The sequence below is a fragment of the Carassius gibelio genome, chromosome B19 (genome assembly GCF_023724105.1).
Source record: "Carassius gibelio isolate Cgi1373 ecotype wild population from Czech Republic chromosome B19, carGib1.2-hapl.c, whole genome shotgun sequence".
Taxonomy (NCBI): Eukaryota; Metazoa; Chordata; class Actinopteri; order Cypriniformes; family Cyprinidae; genus Carassius; species Carassius gibelio.
This window is the reverse complement of record NC_068414.1, coordinates 11,335,014-11,359,408: the sequence shown is the minus strand read 5'-3', so window position 1 is coordinate 11,359,408 and position 24,395 is coordinate 11,335,014. Positions and strand designations below refer to the sequence as shown.

At 36.1% G+C, this 24,395-nt stretch overlaps 1 protein-coding gene across 1 annotated transcript; it reads right to left on the bottom strand.

Annotated features, from left to right (window-relative positions):
• Nucleotides 1–14,862: 14,862 nt before the first annotated feature.
• edn2 (endothelin 2) lies at nt 14,863–17,425 on the bottom strand. Its single transcript, XM_052584664.1, has 5 exons — nt 17,258–17,425; nt 16,687–16,840; nt 16,400–16,513; nt 15,861–15,953; nt 14,863–15,751 (listed from the first exon to the last, which is right to left on the bottom strand). The coding sequence occupies exons 1-5, from the start codon at nt 17,316–17,318 to the stop codon at nt 15,664–15,666; spliced, it is 510 nt and encodes a 169-aa protein (XP_052440624.1). The 5' UTR covers nt 17,319–17,425; the 3' UTR covers nt 14,863–15,663.
• Nucleotides 17,426–24,395: the final 6,970 nt, after the last annotated feature.

The following is a 24,395-nucleotide window of genomic DNA, read 5'->3' as shown; positions in this document are numbered from 1 at the left end:
AAAGACGTACTCGGAATTGGTTCTCTCTCCGTGAATCCGTGTATCACCGGTCGTGACAGTTTTCATAGTCTTGTTTAAGTTTCCTGGTTTTCATAGTCTTGTCTCTGTGTCTATTTTTCATTTGTTTTCATAGTCTTGTTTAAGTTTCTAATTTTCATAGTTTAGTCTTTTTCTTACTTTGCCCTGTAACTCGTGTTTTGACCCTTTGCTCTGGATTACCCCTCCTGCTTAGCCCTCTGGATATGTTCGCTTATCAGAGACACATGCTTGCCCTTAGCTTATTCTTGTGACTTGCCCATATGACATATATGAATCAGAGATTTGTATTTTGTATTTTACACAGCCAGCTTTTTACTTTTTTTTTTTTTTTTTTTTTTTAATTTTTTTGGTAGGGTTTGGGGTTGGTGTTCGGGGTAGGTTTAGGGTTAGTATAAGTTGACAATAAGTTGACAAAGAAAGTGTTAAAAGATATTAAGCAGAGAGTCTACTAATACTCTAGCAACTTCTAGTTGACGTGTAGTTGCAAAGTTACTTACTTACTGTAGAATGTCTAAATTGGACTATAATTGGAATTTTTTTTTTTGAGAGGCTGTTTTGATTTATATGCTCCTGAATGTTTAGTGATCATGTTGGCTTACTTACTTGCATTAATAACTTCTGTACACCTTTCATTTATTCAGATCTTCTTCTTGGATCCAGAAGTGTCGCACTATTTCAGATGATCCATAACAGCGCCCCCCTACAGTATAACTTGATTGTATTACAGATACACTTCCAGATTGCCAGAATAACTTGCCACTTGCCTTGTGTCATAAATTATTGAATTACAGTTTATATCCCTCCACCTCTATAGTGGTTCAGATCAGAGTATCGGAGTATGTGTGTGGTGCTGAGTGGAAATCGGGTTGTGTGATTTCGCCTGGAGCAAGGAGATGATTTTTGAAAGTTGGTGCATCTGTGTTTTCTCTAGTCCCAAGATCGCTCAGAGTTGATGTGACCCAAAACCCTTTCAACGAAAAGGGAAATTGGTGTCATTCCAGTCTGTTGGTTGCTTGACGCTTTGGCTTGTTTTGTACCTATTTTTGATAGTGGATGAAAATATATGAACTAACTGTTCACATTTGCTCTGAGACTTTACACTAAACTCTTATAAAACATGCCCTATGACATAACAAGTCCACATCAAATCTCATGTAACACTGGGTCTGCTCTTAAGCATCAGTATCCCAGTGCACTGTGGAAAAACCCTTCTCTTGGTTTTAGGATAAAGCAAGCCATGCTTTTTGCATCACTGTGAGTCATTTGATCTCTTGTTCCTGGTCCATGCCAGAGCAGTGCACCCGTAACCATGCTGTATGCTAATTCTGTCAACTTTCCAAGCCTTCAAGATGAGTATCTGTGTCCCTTCATGTCTGTCACATCATGGAAAATGATAAGTTGTTGGAGGAGAAAGACTGTTTTTTGAGCAGTGGAAAACAGGCCCAAATTTAGCAGATCTGACAGTCTGGAGATTGTCATATAGTCACACAGGAAAATGGAACAATGACTTCCAGCTACGGAGGAATCTGGGTGTACCCAGCAGGAGCGCAGACTGACTTGTTTGGAGGGCGTTTCAGGACAAGAGTTTAATGGAAAAGAAACTCCAGGTCAACACATTGGAGAAAGCGGGTCTCAGATGTATTGTGGTATGTTTACCTATTACCTAACAGTGGGTCAGGAGCGGACAACAGTGAAAAATAATTAGATCACAACTCCGTCAGGAATGAGGGCAGAAGATGTAAACACCTCATGAATGTGAACAGCAAAAACAAGATCTTAGTTACATTACCAAATGTAATTCTGCAATATTCTAAAGATGCTCCGTGTCACATTTACAGGGGAACTCATGGTTGCATTTGGAATCTTTAAAGGGACAGTTCACGCAAAAATGATGTTGTTTCAAACCTTTATGAGTTACATAGAACATAAAAAAAGATATTTTTGAGGAAATCCATATCATGGATGTCAGTGGCCACCATCTGTTTGTTTACCAGCTTCAAAATATCTTCCATTGCAGAACAACTTGAGGATGAGTAAATGACAGAATTTTAATTTCTGGGTGAACTATACCTTTAATAAAACTATTATTTTCTTGTTAACCACAGGCTTTAAGTATGGGTTTGGAAAGACTATAGTTAGGCTTTAGTGAGAGTTTAGAAATGTTTTATGAAGGGTGGTTACACTGAAGGTGTTCACTTGGTGCTTACAGTATATGTAACTGTGTGACAGATCTCAGAAAGAAGAGAGTGAGATTTCAGCCGGGACACTAAAGGACACCTACTTACTTATAATTTTCTTTTATTGCATTTTATTTTTTATATTCACATAGTGCCTGCCATAAAAGAGTTTCATATCATTCCAACAGTCTAAAATGACCAAAAAACAACAGAGAGTCAAATCACTTGTGTAAAATGTACAGTACATACAGTACTTTTTTTTTTTTTTTTTTTTTTTTGACATAACTAACTGGTCAGTAGATATGTAGTTCCCAGAATGCTTTGCAAGGGACTGCACTAGCACAGTAAATGTAAGGCTTAAAGGGGGGGTGAAATGCTCGTTTTCACTCAATATCCTGTTAATCTTGAGTACCTATAGAGTAGTACTGCATCCTTCATAACTCCAAAAAGTCTTTAGTTTTATTATATTCATAAGAGAAAGATAGTCTGTACCGATTTTTCCCGGAAAAACACGACCAGCTGGAGGCGTAACGTGTGGGCGGAGCTAAAGAATCACGAGCGCGAGTAGGCTTTTGCGTTGAGAGCGTTTGGAAGCTGTGACACCGTGAGGACAAAACAACCAAAACAAACCATGGCTTACAGTCAAATTCAGCGTATATTTTTTTTAAGCTGTACATGTGGAAAGTGCAGTTTGATTACAACATCGCATGTTGTTTACTTGATGGGCTTACACGCCGACAGCTAAGTTAATAACACAGAGATATTTGAAGCAGTTTTACTCACCGCATGTGGTTCCAACACACGATCGTGACCCTTTTTCGTTGGGACTGCATTATCCTTAAGAAATAAACTGTATTAATATACAAATCTCCATATTCATCGGGAAGAAGGAGGCGGGAACCGGCTCACAATCAAAATGAAACTTTAATTACAAAAATAAACACAAAACAGCGCGTCAGCCCCTCACGGCGACTGACGCGCACAAATAAAAGCCAAACACATAAAATAATGTCCCAGGCCTGGTCCTCTCTCGTCCTTCACGGTCGTCACTCCAGTTTTATATCCTTCCATCTCCTACGTGGGACTCGATACTAGCGGTGGGGCTCAGGTGTAGCTCATCTCCAATCACTACACCTGGCCTCACTCCTCGTTCCCACGCCTCTCGGCCCCGCCCCACTCGCCACATAAACGATGTGCAAATCCGGCGTCAAACTGGGCCTTGTTTGTAAAACAAGCATCTTCGAAATGCAGGGGAACAAACACAAACACTTGCACAACTCCGTTGATGCTCTGTAAAAATAAACTCCATCCACTGGTCCCTTAATGTTGTTTCTCTTTTGGTAATCTGTGCAGGGTTGTCTTGCGCTGGCAACCAAAAACACACTTCTTTTGTGACATTTCGCGACGCTCTAGCTCTGATCAGTGAAGTCTGTTGTGCTCTCAGTGCTCTGCTATACGGGAGCGCGCGCTCTTCCGGCAGAAGTGCCCTTAGGACCCATATAAGGAAATTCCACTCCATCTAACGTCACACAGAGCCATACTCGAAAAAAACTTTCCGAAACTTGTGACGAACCGGAAGGAGTATTTTTGGAACAGAAATACTCCTTCAAACGTACAACTTAATTTTTTAAACTTTGTCCATGTTTAGCATGGGAATCCAACTTTTTAACAGTGTAAAAAACTCAGCATGCATGAAATAGCATTTCACCCCCCCCTTTAAGTATTATTTTGTGCAGAACCATTATGCACATGTGTGCATCGCCTAATGTGTGTTTAGACTGTAGACACTCAGTGATTCTTGTGCCAATATTGACATCATTTTCTTTCTTATTTGTTCATTATGTACATTGTGTATTAACACAACATCTTATTATTATGAAAAAAAGGATTTGATCCCACATAAGATAATTTCATTTTTTTGAGTGTTTTATGTCACATATCTAAATATTTTGTAATTAAGCATTTGTAACAATTAAGTTGCAATTTAATGTTTTTAAAATATTTTTTTTTCTTTGAATTTAATAACATTACAGGAACAATTATAATCAAGCACATTACATGTGCTTCAGTGTGTTAACCAACACATCAAACATGTAATTTTTAAAGCACAACAAAAATTATTAAAACATAATGATTTAAAATGTACTTTAAAGTAAAACTTTTAACTTCATTTCTTACCAAGTGCAATTTTTTAAAATGTAAAAAGTGTGTTAAGAAACAGTCTTTAAAGCGCACTCTCTTCTAGTACACTTAAGTGTCTTTTTTTTAAATCAAGTTACCTTTTATTTCATTAATATATTATATGCAAATACATATTTTTAAACCTTTTAAAATTTGAAGGACACCTCAAGTGCACTTTCAAAACAATTAAGTGCACATCTTTTTTCACCAGGGCAGGTATGACACCCAAAGTAATATCAAGTTCTTTCATGTCCAGCCAGTCAGATGCCGTCTATTGGTATGTTAAGAATTTAGTAAGGATTTTGTAAGACTTTACTAAGGGTGTGACATATGTCATTAAAGCCATTAAGGTCGTCTGTTCTCAGAATGACGCCATTCCATCATTCCAGATCAGTCACAGTTCATATACAGGCAACTATGGCAAACATGGAAAACCCCACACTGCTCCCAGAGAAGAATGTTTGTCTTTGATCGCATGTGGAGATTTCAGAAACTTGTAGTGATTACAAGAAATCATTTTGCATTCGCTCTGGTAAAGCATAACATTTTAGGAAACAGTTAATGTTATCTTGTTGACATTAACAAGAAACTGGTGCCACCAATAGCTTTGGGGCAAAAGTTTTGAATAATGATTTTGCCATATGATGGTTTTATAGTTTGTGTTGTTGATTTGTTTGTTAATGGAGGCACAGTGAGTGACTCAGTGGGTAGCAATGTCAGCAAACACACCAAGAGGATTTCTGGTTCGAGTACTGTCTGAGTTTAAAAATAAAAGAAGAGTCATTCTGGGCTCCTCAAATAACTTTTCTGTGAGTGTTTAGTTTGTTTATAATTGTCTGAAGAACATTTTAATAATCTAAAGAACTTTTTTTTCTCACTAAAAAGAAACTTTTTTTTTTTGGTAAAGTATGGCAAACTAAAATATATTTCAATTATATTGAAACTTTTACGTTATGTATTTAAATATATTTGTATTTCCACATTTGTAATGATGAAGTTGCATTTTAGCACATTTAAAGTCTATTAACTTTAAATGTAAATATTTAATAACAAACTACAGTTAAAATTATAATCATGTAATTTGCATGTGCTTTATATTAGTCAGCATATCAAAAATAAGTGTACTGTACTTCCTTAAAACATGACAAAATAAAATGTACTTTAACTTAAAACTTCAGTTCAGCATTCAACACAATCATCCCTCAACAGCTAATTTACAAACTGGTCCAGCTGGGGCTCAACACTTCGCTGTGTAACTGGGTGTTGGACTTTCTGACTGGAAGACCTCAGGCAGTACGGGTCGGCAGCAACACATCCAGCACCATCACACTGAACACTGGGGCCCCCCAAGGATGTGTGCTGAGCCCCCTCCTGTTCACTCTGCTGACCCATGACTGCACACCTTCACACAACTCCAACCTCTTCAATTAGTTTTTTATTTTAAAAGTTATTTGATGGTTCCAAGAAGAACCCTTAACATCCACAGATCTTTTTCAGTACACACACACACAAAAAGTGAAAATTAATCATGTTTAGTAATCATCTCGACTCCAACTCTTTTTCTCAGAATTGTGTGATATAAACTGGCATAAGTCTTGCAATTCATATTTTTTTCTTGCAATTCTGACTTTGTTTTATATATCTCAAAATTCCGAAAAAAGAAGTCTGAATTGTGAAATATATATTTGTATTTGCGAGAGAAAAGGCAGAACTGTGATAACACTGCTCAAGTCTGGTCAGAGGGGGGTGTTAATCAGTTTCAGCTGCATTGGTGTTTGATAGTGACAGGACACACACTTTATTCAAAAGGAAGAACCACTTGCTCTGTGCATCACACATCATTATGCTATTTCTGAGTCATTGCAGATCCACAGTCATTTAAGTTTCGGGGTTCAATCTGATCAGTGTTTACACATATTCTCAATCTTATTAGAAGATCCGGGGGATTCGGGGATCAATACGATTACAAACAAATTATTTGGTTGCATGTAAATGCAACCAATGAGACAACCCCCCAAAACAGGACTGGTTTTACAGGTGGAAGCCACTGACATTTTTCCCCCTACTCATCTTCTCTGACTGAAAAAAGTCAGAAATGCAAGAAAAAAGTAAGAATTTCAAGATATACTGTAACTTTGCAATTGTGAGAGAAAAGTCAGAATTGCAAGAAAAGTCAGAATTGCAAGATATAGCTCATTCAAATACTGAGGTGCTAAACCATTCAGGGCTTTATAAGCAATAAGCAATATTTTAAAATCTATACGATGTTTGATAGGGAGCCAGTGCAGCGTTGACAGGACCGGGCTAATATGGTCATACTTCCTGGTTCTAGTAAGAACTCTTGCTGCTGCATTTTGGACTAGCTGTAGTTTGTTTACTAAGCGTACAGAACAACCACCCAATAAAGCATTACAATAATCTAACCTTGAGGTAATAAATGCATTGAATTTTGCATTTGACATTGAGATCATAGGCCGTAATTTAGATATATTTTTGAGATGAAAAATGCAGTTTTACAAATGCTAGAAACATGGATTTTTAAGGAAAGATTGCGATCAGATAGCACACCTAGGTTCCTAACTGATGACGAAGAATTGACAGAGCAGCCATTAAGTCTTAGACAGTGTTCTAGGTTATTACATGCAGAGTTTTTAGGTCCTATAATTAACCTGGCACCTCTGTATTTTCAGAATTTAGCAGTAAGAAATTACTCGTCATCCAGTTTTTTTTTTATATCGACTATGCATTCCATTTTTTTTTTTAATTGGTGTGTTTCACCGGGCCGCGAAGAAATATAGAGCTGAGTATCATCAGCATAACAGTGAAAGCTAACACCATGTTTCCTGATGATATCTCCCAAGGGTAACATATAAAGCGTGAAGAGTAGCGGCCGTAGTACTGAGCCTTGAGGTACTCCATACTGCACTTGAGATCGATATGATACATCTTCATTCACTGCTACGAACTGATGGCGGTCATATAAGTATGAATTAAGCCATGCTAATGCACTTCCATTAATGCCAACAAAGTGTTCAAGTCTATGCAAAAGAATGTTGTGGTCAATTGTGTCAAACGCAGCATTAAGATCCAATAAAACTAATAGACAGATACAACCACGATCAGATGATAAGAGCAGATCATTTGTAACTCTAAGGAGAGCAGTCTCAGTACTATGATACGGTCTAAATCATGACTGGAAATCATCACATATACCATTTTTCTCTAAGAAGGAATATAATTGTGAGGATACCACCTTTTCTAGTATCTTGGACAGAAAAGGGAGATTCGAGATTGGTCTATAATTAACTAGTTCTTTGGGGTCTAGTTGTGGTTTTTTGATGAGAGGCTTAATAAGAGCCAGTTTGAAGGTTTTGGGGATATATCCTAATGACAATGAGGAATTAATAATAGTCAGAAGAGGATCTATGACTTCTGGAAGCACCTCTTTTAGGAGCTTAGGTGGTATAGGGTCTAACATACATGATGTTGGTTTATTAATAAGATATATAAGTTCATTTGTACTCACACTTGCCATAGTCTGTCACACAGACATGAGCTCACCCTCCTCCATCCCCAACTCCTCCTTATGCAGATACATGATCACTTAATTGCTTGCACATATAGATATATCATCTGTCCAACTCATTGCTTAATTGTCCAAATTTATTCACAGTACTGTATTACTCTACTTGGAATATATAACTGTTGCATATAAATATCTGGCAATTGCTTATGCTTCAGTGGATTTCAAGCCTCAGCAAGGTTTACCTGTTGATAGCTCAGAAGCCTTCAGAGTGAAGCCTACCATCAAATATAAAATTCAGGACCTCTACAATAATCTTACTCAAACAGAGTGGTCCCGACTCCCGACTAAACTTGCAGTTGTGAGAAAAAAGTCAGAAATGCAATTAAAAAAAGTCAGAAATTTGATAAATGAATATAAACTAATATACTAATGCACATCTAAAGTATTGTTTATGATTTTAATGCTAACATGTGGTTTGATATTAAATTTAAAGTTAATATATTTTTAATAAAATAAATAGCAAATTTACTACAAATACATAATTACAAACATTTTTAAATAAACTGTGGTGGCCAAAATTGTTAGAACACTCGGCATATTTAAGAGGTTTCGTTTGTTTTTGTTGAACTACCTGCGACTGAAGGAATCAGCTTGAACATTGAAAATGATGGACTGAACCACTCAAAGACCTCAACCAAAGACGATTTGGAAAATAAACTGGACAGATCGATTGTAAATTGAAAGGAAAGCCTTTGGCTTGAGTTACAAAAAGCAAGGGATAACATTAGTGTTGAAGTTTTCAGGAAATATATTGACACTATTCCAGAGAGATGTGCTGCTGTAACAAAGCTAAAAGTGGATAAAAACACTTCATCTGATATCTGTTGGGCTCAGAGCAACCATCTGCATGTTACATGAACATTATGAAATGAATATCATGCTTTGGAGGCAAAAAAAGGTCAATATTTTCAGATCTGTCAGGTGTTCTAACAATTTGGCCACCACTGTAAGTGAGGCTTAAGTAGAACTTATTAAATTTAATATAAATGTAAACTACAATTAATTTTCACTTAATTGCCTTTTACATGCAATGAAGTCACTGACATTAAATTCAAAAGGAAATTAATTTAAATTGTATAACTTCTGTAATAAGTACTCTGTTTAAAAGTGTGCTCTACATCTTAGAAGAAGTAAATACTTATTTTTTTTTTCACAAGGGTATACATGCATATTTACATCTATCCAGAAAAATATGGGGGAAAAAAATTACTTTACTATGAATTTTGGAACTATGTTTCAACTATTTGTTGTGGTTTACATGAATCTGTCTGTGCTTCTGTAGTCGAATATCTCTCAGTGGTGTTTGTTTTGTGAGAGAGTATTCTTTAGAAACACCAAGAAGACAGGACGTCTTTCATTAGAAATAGCTGCTTCTCTTTCTACAAAACAAGTAATATTTCCCTGAGGAAATGCTCTATTATGTGACTCCCATGATAATTCCTCCGTTCTTGATCCAAGGAGACAATTGCCATAGTATTCCTTCTTTTCACAACTTGCAGTAATGACTTCCCACAAAAACAAGTGTGTTTGCTTCTTCCTAGTGTTTAGACCTGCTATAGGAAACAACTGCATCTGCAGTCAACAGCTGTATCTTCATGCACCTGCTCGCAGTAGACGTGACAGTCTGCATTCACTCGCAACATCAATCCCAGCAGATTCCAGCGTCCTGCACCAGGAGGCACTGGGTTTCCCTTTATTCTCTGGTATGTGGATCAGGGTCAGCCGCAGATGGTTATCACTGCCAGCTTTGAATGAGAAATTAAGATAGTGATCCAATACAATTAAAGTGACAGACTTGACTGTTTACAGAGCTGGCTGAAGGTTGTTTATAAAGAAGGTCTGACTGTCTACAGGCTAGAGAGTCTGTCTATCACTTTATGCTATCTGCTGTACGTGTGCCACAACAAAGGACTGACCGACCGTGATCTGCATCTTGAGCTGTTATTCTCAAATATGTCTCAAGTCCGGACATGATAGAGTGAGCTGTTTCAAAACAGGATTCTTATAAGATACACTTCTTTCCGGCCATACACTGTATGTATCCTTCAAGGAGAACACAGTCCCACATTGCACTGCAAAAAAAAAAAAAAAAAAATCTGCTATGGGGTAATAACGGAACTATTGTTTTATGGGATATTAATTTTCATAGTTTTATATAAATTATTTTTGTTATAAAACAAAACATTTGTAAATCAAAAACACTCATTTCCTATTAAGAGAGAGAGAGAGAGAGATATCTATTACAGCTGAATGTGTCTGTCATAAAATAATGTGCACAATATGGTTGTATTTTTGAGAAGCCTGCAGAAGTCAAGGGAAAACACACATTTTCTGGAAAACTTACACTTTGGGTGGTTTTTGATTATTCCTCTGCTTTCCAAGAAGAAGAAAATGGCAGTCTGAACAGCTTCAGCATGCTGTCTGTTCTTATCTGACCATTATCAGTTTGTAGCAGTGAATAGGTATCATATCAAGTTCAGTATGGAGTGCCACAAGGCTCAGTATTAGGACCATTGTTTTGCACACTTTGCATGTTACCCTTGGGAGATATAATCAGGAAACATGGTGTTAGCTTTAACTGTTATGCTAGTGGTCCTCTGCTCTCAAAACTATTGGAATGCATAGTTGTTATAAAACACTGGATGACTAGTTATGTTCTACTGCTACAAAACAAAAATGAAAAAAAAAGACAACACAGAGGTGTTAATCCTCACACCAAAAACCTCTGCATGTAGAATAGTGGCTGCTCTGTCAATAGTGCATAGACAAAATGTGGGAAGCACCTTAAATTTGTTGTACCATTGCTGAAGTTGTCAGGTGATTTCTATAAAATGCAGATCACTATCTTCTCAGTTGTTTAAAATATTAAGTGTAATAAAATGGCATTTAATTTTCAAATTAAAGAGGATACAGTTTACATTTTGTTACATTTAATTATCACTTAGCAGATTTTGACTCTAATACAAAGTTCTTTACATTTTGTCAAGTTTCTGCATTAAACCTGTGATTTTGGCATTGCTATCTTGGGTCATACATCCATGAAAACTGCCAAAAAAAACTGGTATGCCAGACCAGTAGTTGGCGCTGTCACCTTGTTAGTAAGCAGTAGCCTACCTGTAGGGAAATGACGATTAGCTCTTTGTGGGCGGGAGTTCACACCGACTGCGTTAGAAAACTCCTTGAGCAGCAACAACACTACCATGCACTCCGCCATTGTTGTGTATGTTTGTTCATGCTTGCCTTCAAAATTGACATGGACTCCACATGTCTACATACCTAACATGTACTACGCATGTGCATGACGTCACTGTTTTCAAAGATTTACATGGAAACAGTAATGGTGGCGTTTTCAAAAAACTTGCACTTTGAAACCCATTTTTTTTTAATTATGTGTTATCAGTCCACATATGTCGTTGCCATGTGAATGAACAGGCAAAACATTTTGGGCTAAAAACGTTGTGTAAACTACATTATCATAAACCACATAATGGCATTATCATTATCATAAACTGCATAAATCATTCAAATCCTAAGGTTTGCTTTCAATAATTTACTGGTATTTGCGCCATTATTTACAATGGCTTTAACCCATTTTGCATCTGTGTTGTTAGCAGATGACCCACACCTACTGTAATCATCAAGTTAGGTAGACAAGTTATGTCGTGTGTACTATGCAATAGCCATTTTATAAGAGCAACAAGAGACAACACATAATTTCAAACAAATATCACATCCTTTGGGTCAGCAGAGCTTCACAAGACACACGTTATGTAACCTCACACATCAGTTCTCCTGAACTCAAATGTCCTGTCACACACTCACACATTCATTTAGATATCATGATGGAGAGCTCATATTGACTTTTACTGTTTTTATATTAAGTTTCAAATGAGGACTTAAAGTACAACTACCATGACTTTTTAAACTAAAATACCAATTTACAGATATAATCAAAACATAATTTAATCTGTTTGTACATTTTTCTCTTTTTTTATTTCTTTTTTTTTATTATCAATCCTCACATGTAGGTTCTGTCAAGTTTTAATAATCCTGTTGTGAAATTTAGTTCCCACAAATAAATAAATATCTGATCCCTGTCCCCTCAACAAGGGCGAATTATACACTCACTCTGTAAACATAGGGATTTTTTTTTCTGTATTTATTGGTGTTTTACCAGTGTTTTGAATTTCACACATAATTTTGCATAATAATAAGAGATATTGTCATGTGTAATGAGCTGCCATTACTTTTTCTGTTATTTTACGGATTTATTTTTTATAGTGTATTTAGTGCAGATTCTACCCCTAAAAGAAGTGCTCTGCATTTGCATTTCCCACTATTGAGAAGACAACCCCAAAACAAGATTTTGCCATATTTAGCTAGCGATGGGCACATTTTGTCCTTAATGTAAAGCACACACACAGACACACATTCCTGCAATGAAAGAGAAGGAAGACTAGGAACTTTCAGTCTGTTGTTATCACACCAGTCTGAAAAAAAGAATGAGCAAAGAAAAGAAAAATTTCCTTAAAATGAATGCATGCCAACCTGCAGACACGCACCTGCATCCACGTCTAATGGCCTAAACGGCACAAAAAATCTTAGAGAACACAAAGGGAAAGATTAAAACAAAGCACACTGTGTTATGACAACCACAACAAATAACTCCTAATCAGTTTCCGTCCCAGCCACATTAGTTCCTCTCATAGAGTGTTTTTCCACTGTTTTTCCATTTTTTTCTCTCCCAGTACTTCATTAGCTATGCATCTGAAGGAATGCGACGGGAATGTGCAGACGGCATCCTGTTTTTTTTCTTACACTTAGTCAGCTGTTTACTCTCAGAGAGCTGTGTGAGCACAAGCTGCTTTCATCTCCGTTGTAGAAAGAAAGACAGATGAAGGGGGGAAAGTTTGTTTGAGGCCTAGTTGCACATAATGGTGTAAAATTCTACATTTAAATTTGTGGTCACACTTTATTTTAAGGTCCACTTGTAGCCATTAATAAACTATTAATTTGCTGTTCATTAATATAAAGGTAGTTGTTGGTAGTTGGGGAGGATAAGGGATGTAGAATATGGTCATGTAGCATATGTGCTATATAAGTACTAATAAACAGCCAATATGGTATTAATATGCATGCTAATAAGCAACTTGTTAATAGTGAGAATTGGTCCCTATTCTAACGTGTTACTAAATTTCTATTGTATTAAAATATAATCAATATAGAAAACCCTAATTGCTAGTTTCATAATTAATTACAAAGAAATAGCAGGTAGCATGGAGGTAAATATGATATTTTATTTTGAATGCAGAAAGTTTTGTGAAATGAAAGTGTGATGATATTTTTTTTTTTTTTTTTTGTTAAAGGGCTAGTTCACCCCAAAATGAAAATTGTGTCATTAATTACTGGAAACCTTTAAGATAAATGAAGATATTTGACAAAATGTGAGAGCTTTCTGATCCTCCATAGACGGCAATGCAACTGAAATATTCTCAGGTCCAGAACAAAATGTTCTCGTAGCTTCACTAAACTGAAGTTGTGCCACTGTAAGCTTTCAGATTCCATCACAATTATCTTCATTTGTTTTCTGAAGCTAATCAAAGGTCTTACAGGTTTGGGACAACATGAAAAATTATAATAAAAAAATAAAAATAAATATTAACAATTAACCATGCCTTGAAATTTTGTAAAAAGAGATTTTGCTTACCATCCAAAGATTAAAAAAAAAAAAAAAAAAAAAAAAAAAAAAATATATATATATATATATATATATATATATATATATATATATATATATATATATATATATATATATATATATATATATATATATATATATGTGTGAGTATGTTGATTAATTAATCAGCACATAATGTAACTGATCTAATATATATTGTAATCAGCGTATGGCTCTGTTAGTTACTCTATGGTAACCCATAATAATTATGCAAAGTATTCCAAACATTTTACATAAGCCAAATTCTATAGATCGACCCGCATCATGAGGCTTTCCTCCTGCATTAAGGGACTTTCAGAACTGCACATGTTGAGTAAACATTTGGGCAGCTGGAACGGGCTGGTAGACAAAGAGACTGCACATCTCAACAAGATAAAATACCGTCCCAGACGACTGTCAAACACTGCTTCGAAAGAAATAACACAAATGCTCTGGCCTCGGTGCTGACCTGAGAACGGTATGTTGTGCACCTGTTCAGATCCACATGTGGAAGTTCTATTAAGTTCTACATTTGTAAAGAGTATCTTAATGTATGAAATATGACGTTGGCTGAGCAATAACATGACATACAGTATGTAAACAGAAGTCACAAAAGATATCCAAATATGTGCATCTGTAAATCTTTTTAATGTATAGGTGCATATTCCATAAATTTGCCTGATGTGAATTTACTGACAATGAAATTGCCATAATTTATACACACCCCAGAAAATACATAATAGAGCACACAGAACCTTCCTAATCGAAGGTGTATCGCTCACACATTTACAGCCCACACAAGTGGGTCGAACAAAGTATGCATGAAGTCATTGGTCATTATGGGATTGTGTATTTGTTGCAGGTTTTAAAGTGTAATGTACTGTTGAGGAGTGTAATGTTTAACACAAAGAGCAATGTGATATTTTACACATCTGAACCGCATTGATTCGACAGCACAGTAGTTCAATAAAGACTTCTTTGTTGTTTGGTAGTATATTGTTTATTAATAGATACTATAATACAAAAATACATTTCATTCAATAAATTAAATAAGTTAACAAACTAACAGTTGGTTGCAAGCAGTGTTTCAAGTTTAAACATTCAAGTATCTGTGAGGAACTACTAGTCCTTTTCTTCACAAGAACAGGTACAGCAGAACTAAATGCATATATTACAATAGTCAAAACTCTGTATGTATAATTAAAGTAGTCATGAACAGATTGTATTTAATAAGGCAGTAATGGGAACTCTACACAGTAGCTTTTACAGTATTTATATAATGGAGCCGGCTTGACTTTAGGAAAACAATAACAGATTTTTTTTTTTTTTTGGCAAGCTTTGAGCTATTGAAACATACACACTCCACTGAAAGTATGCAATAAGTACTTCCTCCTTCACTGAAGGGAAAATCAGGAAAAATGGAGGGAAGGAAGAGCCATAAAAAGAAAACAGATAAACATTCCTCACTGGGCTTTTTTTCTCTTTTTTTTTTGGACACTTTTCTTGAGCAGCTGATCACAAAGCATCAGACACATTCATCTCCAAATAAAAGAAAAATAAATATGTAAATAAATAAATAATAAAGTTAAGCTCTGATACAGAGAAAACATAATAAATAAAGGAAAATAAAAGAAAATATTCAGTGTCAAGAACAGAGATTAAACAGTATCTAAAATCTTTCAAGCGCAGGGGTTTCATCTTTCCCACCATAGCTTCTCACATGGCAAACTTAAATGAAGTCCGCTGTTTTTAACTCGCTCTTAATTGAAAATGTCACCATTTCACTGATGCAGAAGCTGATCTTTTCTTCTTTTCTCTGTGTTCTCTCGTTCTGCTCCTCTTCGGCTGAAGTACCTGAGGGTTTGTGCCTCAGCAGTTCAGCTCGCTCTTGAACTCAGTGAATCCGTCCCGTCTGCAGGACTTTGTTCAGGCGCTCCATCAGACGACCGTCGCCTCATCTCTCTCTAACTGATCAAGAGATTCCTGACTCGGGATTTCTTCTTGGTTGAAGCTGTTCGTGAGGCTGTCATGAAGTTGTTTTTAATCACCTTCCTGCAAATGAAAATAACACGTTGTTTAAGCCCCAGAGCAGGATATTTCGTATATTCACTGAAGCGAAGGCATGTGCTGAATGTGCTCATGTTGAAAGAAAATTATTTACCTGAGAGACGACAGTAAATAACCGCTGGTTTTGCCAATGTGATTTGACCGGTCATCAGATTGGGTCACAATCTCCATATCTGGATTTTCTGAACTGCAAATAAAATTTGAGAATAAGGTTACACACTGAATTCACTCGTTGAAAAAAAACCTGCTCATTCAGATGTGCATGTTATAAAGCGATGGTACAAAAGATTAAAAATGTAATTTGTACACAATCTACTTTATTTAGTGACTTGCTCTTGTGAAACCAGATCTAAATGTCTCTCACACATAAATACAAGGGTTAATGCCATCCCTGAAAAACCACAGGAATCTTCAGATACTGTTTAACTTGTATGACTCGTAACTGCTTTAGTCATTAGACAGTTTCTCATTCATTCCCTTATTTGCTTCTTTGAAGAGCATGCATATCAGAGCTAGCTAACCCCCCACACAAGCTGCCCTGATCTCGGCAGGTCACACACGGCTGCCTACGGCATCCGCCACAGACGTAACGACCCGCATCTGTCTGATTTCATCTCCAGCGTCTGAGCTCACCTGCTGTGACAGAAACTGGAGCAGGTCCGGTCGGTGGGATTGGCACATTCACAGCGGCCCGTGGAGCGCCGGCGACGGGACAGAGGGCTTCCCAGACCGAAAGGTGTGATCTTACTGTATGAGACGAGAGGGAGAGGGTTAACAGAGAACTGTGAGCAGACAAATGCAAACACTGAGTCATATTTTAGCGATTACAATGACATATTATGAATCTAATTCCAATCTTGTTTTGGTTTAATAACTTTCTATTCCCTACATTCCCCCTTTGTCATCTTAGACGTACTCACTTCGGTGTGTTGACCCAGATGATGTCCAAATGGCAGAAATAGATGCACTCGTTGTCCGACCAGCTGCTACAGGAGCAGCGTTTGGTCCGGACCCGTTTGAGAGCAGGGGGATCGCTTGATGCCTCAGACTGATCGGAAAGAGGATATCCAAACCCTAGAAAACACACACACTCTGATTAAAGCCATTCATAAAATGTTGTATATGACTATATTAATCTGTATGCATTAGGTTACACCACCAAAAGTACTTTTTACTCATCCAACTGCACAAATGTTGGTGTTTTTCCATCTTATACGTTTCTAAATCTGATCACTAAACATATACTACAGATACAGTACTCTGTCATTTCTCTATATAGATATGACACTCCGTAATAACTGCTGACCTTATCTGTAAAGATAACAAGGCATAATGATTTTCTTTGTGTGTGAAAATCAGGCTCCATAAAATCTAATTAATAAGACAACTGAATTTTGTATGTAGTCTCTCTGATAAATAATGGCATAGAATCGTGTCAAGCCACGGAAAACACACATGCTGTGGAAAACGCATAAAAGGTAAGTGTCTCACCTTGCTGCAGCACACAGAGAGTAACTGAGATAAAGACAACAGTCCACAGTGAGCAAGCCATTCTGGAGAGTTGAACACGTCTGGTAAATCCAGTTAAGTGATGATATACAGCTAGTATCTGCGGTCCACAGAGCTCCACACTGACAGGTGCTTGTGTTCAACTCAACCTGCCCGCCTTCATTTATCCTCCCTGAAGCTCCGCCCACTGGGCTGTCACACGGCACTGGATCCAGGAAGTGGAGGAGAGAGTGAAAGACAGCCGCTGATGTCAGTGACTCCCCCTGGACGAGTCAGTGTCACAGAAACAGGAAACGTTTATTTCCACAGGGGAGGCCGTGTGCTGTCATCGTCACAGGAGATACTGTTTAATGGCATGTTTTGCATGTGTCCCGGGATAGACTGCACAAAACCCCGGAGGAAAAAGCAGGACTGATAGTGCATGTGCAGGATATCCAGTTAAGTCCAGGAACACAGATTGTGGATACAGAATGGGTGCTGCAATGGTTTAGTATTGATGTCAAGCTGGAAAAAAAACATGCCAAACATTTCACAGTAAAAGCGCACACGAATCTAATAGATATTTTTTAAGAGAATAACTTTTCAATGTGATCTTTGTATACAGTAAGTATATTTATATTTTCAGCATCATTAAATATGATTACATATATGAGAATTGGGTTGAGAATGAAACCAAACTACTGGGGTCCAATTCCCACAATTAAATATACAGAATTACTATCAACTACTATATTAACTTCTGTATTATAACCATATTACCTACTACTTCTACTTTAGCCTCAGTAAACTCTCCCTAATTTGCTGCTGATATGGTTTTGCACAACAGGGCATTAATATGTGCTTTATAATACTAATAAACAGCCATAATGCTAGTAATGTGCATGATATTAAGCACCACTATTAAGAACTTGTCCCTAAACTAAAGTCTTACCATATCAGATGAAATCAATGTCTGAGCAATAATGTTTTCCTTCTCAATATCGTTTTAAGGCATGGAAGATACCCTATGTATTTTACCAATGAGATAACATTCACAAAGTATGCAAATTGCACATGAAACCCACTCATTGGAAATAATGGCAGCGTCGTTTGTCTGTCATTAATATTATCAGCACACTCCAGTTAACAAATGTCACTGATTCAAAAATGCAAAATATTGTAACCTGGAGGAAGACATTTTATTACACACTGGAAATATGTGCTGGAAGATCCTCTCACATTAGCTGTGCTTCCAACTAGTGTGTGCTATTAATATCCTTTATTTCCTATTATTATAACTCTATACCTGATAATCACACACACACACACACACACAAGTGTCTGGTCAGCTATCCTTGTGGGGACTCTCCATAGGTGTAATGGTTTTTTATACTGTACAGACCGTATTTTCTATCGCCCTACACCAACCTTACACCTAAACCTAACCCTCACAGGAAACTTTCTGCATTTTTAGATTTTCAAGAAACTTCATTCTGTGTAATTTATTAGCTTGTTTACCCGTGGGGACCTCAATTTAGGTCCCCTCCGTGACATGAGTCCCCATGAGTCTGTGTGTATTCAGGTTTAAGTCCCCACCAGAATAGAAAAACAAGTACACACACACACACACACATACAGTATATTACTGTTAACTTTATTTATTTGAATGCATGCTTAATATTATTTATTTTATGATAAATAAAATGCATGGATATGCCTTGAAAATATAAAACCAAGCAAAACATGCCATGGCACCTTTTTAAAGAGTGACATTTTAGGCTAGTTTAATGGTTTGATATGTTTATAAACACCATGAATAATATTCACAAGGAATAAAACGGAAAGTATGATATTTATACAGGAACAGTTCCACTAAACAACTTTTTTTCCCCCTCTATGAACTGGAAAAATATTAAACATTCAAAAGTCACTGCAGGGGGGCAGGAAATGCCAGAGTGATGTCACAGTCTACTAAACAATGGCACCTCACAGACTGTTTGTCCTGCTGAGGTCAAAAACATAAAACAATAACTAAAGCAAATGTTTGTTAGGTCTTACATCATGGGAAGATTATAAAAAGTGGCAGTTTTTCAGCTAAACCAAGATTTTTGAGGATTATGGCCTATCTTTGTATGATAACATCATCTTTGTTTTAAAAAGCAAATTGTCAGATTTATGAACTGAGAGCTAATAAGAATGAGATTAATTATGCTGTTTGACATTTATAAAGCAATTTATCCCGAGACATATTCTTGTGCTTCATAACAAGTTAATGATTGCCCTGGTCCCCGTACAGTTTCTAGTCACAATCTAACAATGTGTCATGTTCCATTTCCTCTTCCACTCAGCACAGTGGCTCGCTGGAGGAATGTGGCGATGTGCGCTGACAAACACACAAACAACTGAAAGCGCCTGTGGAATTTATCCGGAAGCTCTCAGGAATGTGCTACTCTACTGCACTTTGACACCTTACATGCTCCTTTAGACTTTCCTGACCAAAACTGGTCACTGAGAGAGAGAGAGAGAGAGAACAACAAAGATGACATGCAACATTTGTTTAACGATGCTACAGGAATAATGATGTCATTGTTGAAACTTAGCTGTGGAATTAAGACACATGATATCACACGCAGACCCATATTAAGACAACGCATAACAGCAACCTTTTAAAGGGAGAGTTCACCCTTGTATGACAATGCAAAATCGTAGTAAGATCTTTTTATCATACAGTGAAAGTGACTGGTATGATTATGGAAGACCATTTCCAACACTAAATTAAAAAATAAATAAATAAATAAAAAGGTTATTGCGACTTTACAGATTTACAAGATATAAACTCTCAGTTGATAGAAAAAAAGGCTGAATTTTTAACTGGCAGTTGTGACTTAATATCTCGCAATTCTGACTTTATAACTCGCAATTGTGACTTTTATATCATGCAATTGTGACTTTATAACTCGCAATTGTGACTTTTATATCATGCAATTGTGACTTTATATCTCGCTATTGTGACTTTTATATCTCGCAATTGTGACTTTATATCTCGCAAGTGTGACTTTATATCTCGCTATTGTGACTTTTATATCTCGCTATTCTGACTTTATATCTCGCAATTGTGACTTTATAACTCGCAATTGTGACTTTATATCTCGCTATTCTGACTTTATATCTCGCAATTCTGACTTTATCACTCGCTATTGTGATTTTATATCTCGCTATTCTGACTTTATATCTCGCAATTCTGACTTTATCACTCGCTATTGTGACTTTATATCTCTCAATTGTGACTATATATCTCTCAATTCTGACTTTATCACTCGCAATTGTGACTTTATATCTCACAATTGTGACTATATATCTCTCAATTCTGACTTTATCACTCGCTATTGTGACTTTATATCTCGCAATTGTGACTTTTTTATCTCGCTATTGTGACTTTATAACTCGCAATTGTGACTTTATATCTCACAATTGTGACTATATCTCTCAATTCTGACTTTATATCTCGCAATTCTGACTTTATATCTCGCTATTGTGAATTTTATATCTCGCTATTGTGACTTTATATCTCGCAATTGTGACTTTATATCTCGCAATTCTGACTTTTATATCTCGCAATTGTGACTTTATATCTCGCAATTCTGACTTTTATATCTCACTATTGTGACTTTATATCTCTCAATTCTGACTTTATAACTCGCAATTGTCACTTTATATCTCGCTATTCTGACTTTATATCTCGCAATTGTGACTTTATATCTCGCAATTCTGACTTTTATATCTCGCAATTGTGACTTTATATCTCGCAATTCTGACTTTTATATCTCACTATTGTGACTTTATATCTCACAAGTGTGACTTTATATCTCGCAATTCTGACTTTTATATCTCGCAATTGTGACTTTATATCTCTCAATTCTGACTTTATAACGCGCAATTGTGACTTTATATCTCGCTATTCTGACTTTATATCTCGCAATTCTGACTTTATCACTCGCTATTGTGACTTTATATCTCGCTATTCTGACTTTATATCTCGCAATTCTTACTTTATCACTCGCTATTGTGACTTTATATCTCTCAATTGTGACTATATATCTCTCAATTCTGACTTTATCACTCGCAATTGTGACTTTATATCTCACAATTGTGACTATATATCTCTCAATTCTGACTTTATCACTCGCTATTGTGACTTTATATCTCGCAATTGTGACTTTTTTATCTCGCTATTGTGACTTTATAACTCGCAATTGTGACTTTATATCTCACAATTGTGACGATATCTCTCAATTCTGACTTTATATCTCGCAATTCTGACTTTTATATCTCGCTATTGTGACTTTATATCTCGCAATTGTGACTTTATATCTCGCAATTCTGACTTTATATCTCGCTATTGTGAATTTTATATCTCGCTATTGTGACTTTATATCTCGCAATTGTGACTTTATATCTCGCAATTCTGACTTTTATATCTCGCAATTGTGACTTTATATCTCGCAATTCTGACTTTTATATCTCACTATTGTGACTTTATATCTCTCAATTATGACTTTATAACTCGCAATTGTGACTTTATATCTCGCTATTCTGACTTTATATCTCGCAATTGTGACTTTATATCTCGCAATTCTGACTTTTATATCTCGCAATTGTGACTTTATATCTCGCAATTCTGACTTTTATATCTCACTATTGTGACTTTATATCTCACAAGTGTGACTTTATATCTCGCAATTCTGACTTTATATCTCGCAATTCTGACTTTATATCTCTCAATTCTGACTTTATAACTCGCAATTGTGACTTTATATCTCGCTATTCTGACTTTATATCTCGCAATTGTGACTTTATATCTCACAATCGTGATTTTATATCTCGCAATTGTGACTTTATATCTCACAATCGTGACTTTATATCTCGCAATTATGACTTTATATCTCACAATCGTGACTTTATATCTCGCAATTATGACTTTATATCTCACAAGTGTGACTTTGTAACTCACAATTGTGACTTTATATCTCACAATTGTGACGTTATATCTCACAAGTGTGACTTTATATCTCGCAATTGTGACTTTAACTTTCCATCGTGAATTTATATCTCGCCGTTGTGACTTTATATCTCGCAATTGTGACTTTATATCTCGCAATTGTGACTTTTATATCTCGCAATTGTGACTTTATATCTCGCAATTGTGACTTTAACTTTCCATCGTGAATTTATATCTCGCCGTTGTGACTTTATATCTCGCAATTGTGACTTTATATCTCGCAATTGTGACTTTTATATCTCGCAATTGTGACTTTATATCTCGCAATTATGACTTTATATCTCACAAGTGTGACTTTGTAACTCACAATTGTGACTTTATATCTCACAATTGTGACGTTATATCTCACAAGTGTGACTTTATATCTCGTAATTCTGACTTTATATCTCGTAATTCTGACTTTATATCTCACAATTGTGACTTTACTTTTAAGTTTAAATAATACATTTCCATATAAATGCAATTAACATTAACACCGTGTTTAGCAACATTACAGTTCACACTTAAGTATATTACTTAAAAGCATTTTTTTTTCAGTGCACTTCTTTTTTCACAAGGGTATCCTATATTCTTTCTCTTGTATTTTGTGAATATAGTGATATAGAGTGATATAATTTGCTGCTATAACTCAAGGGTGTTGTATGTGGTTGCTAATGTGGTTTGGGTGTAACCGTGCAGGACGAGTGTAGTTTTGGTCAAATCATTAACCCTCCTTATGTGAGTAATATCTTATCAGATGAATATACTTCATTCTGCTGTCAAACATGACACTGTTCAAGGTGTTTTGGAACAGGTGAGCACACCCTTAAAATTGCAAAATGCATTGTTATTCCATCTACCTGCAGCTAGAATGTTATGCCCCCTGTAACAGAGGTGTTTGAGGAATTACAAACAATGAAAAATGCGTTCATTTTGTTGGAATGCTGCAAGAGATTAATCCGTTTTTGGCAAGTGTCTAAGAGGGGTAATGATGGTAGATGATAGTGCACACAAACACACACACACACACACAGTTCAGTTCTGTTTCCTGTGCATTCCTCTGGAGTGAGCTATGACCTGCATCACAGTAAAGAACGTAAACAGCATTTGACGATCTGAGGTCTGGAACTCAGGCTTCATGGGGGCTTTACTGATAAACCCTCACTTGTCTTATTAAAACACCTGCCTAATGTAAATAAACATCAGTAAACTATGCCAATACTGACACCTGGCCAGACCTGTAACAATGTTTCTATGGATACCGGCGGTTCACTTTGGCGACAGTCGAGTTTTGACAGAATAGTTGCACAACCATAAGAACAAAAAAAAATAATAATAATAATAATAATAATAATAATAAAAGGTAGAATGTAGACCAATATATTTCATTAAATAGAATATTTAATGCACACACACACACACATATTAATTTGGCCATCGCAGTGAGGACATTGCATAGACTTTCATTGATTTTCCTTCAGGTTAATGATATTTTCTATAACCCAACCCCTACTTACACATCACAGAAACATGTGCAGAACACTAGATTTACATCTAAATATATTGTCCTGACTGGTGGATTGTCAAAGTGTTTTGTAATAATAGGATAGCTGGTCCTAAAAGGTTTTGTCAAAATAACATACACACATTACAATACATTACATTACAGTAGGCCTGTCTATTGTAACTTGTCTGTTTTAGCGCATCTACAGCGACATCTACTGACAATATACTCTCTCTCTCTCTCTCTCTCTCTCTCACACACACACACACACACACTCTCTCTCTCTCTCTCTCTCTCTCTCTCTCTCTCTCTCTCTCTCTATATATATATATGGGAAACAGCAAAAATAATGAGGTATATTGTCAAAGTGAAACCTTTCAGCATTTTTTGTTTAATTAAATAAAAAACCGTAAATAATATGTGAAGACTTAACCCCCCCCCCCCCCCCATTAATAAAATAAAAGACATTTATAAACTGTATTTTTCCTGTAAACACAGTTCATTAAGTGGAGTGTGGATATATATATATATATATATATATATATATATATATATATATATATATATATATATATATATATATATATATATATATATAT

Bases quoted from the DNA above. Each gene is read 5' to 3' on its own strand.
- edn2 (XM_052584664.1), bottom strand. From the start codon at position 17,318: ATGGCTTGCTCACTGTGGACTGTTGTCTTTATCTCAGTTACTCTCTGT. The intron at 16,514-16,686 runs GTGAGTACGTCT...CGTCTCATACAG, and splicing joins ATCTGGGTCAACACACCGAA to TAAGATCACACCTTTCGGTC. The intron at 15,954-16,399 runs GTGAGCTCAGAC...TTTTATTTGCAG, and splicing joins TCCAGTTTCTGTCACAGCAG to TTCAGAAAATCCAGATATGG.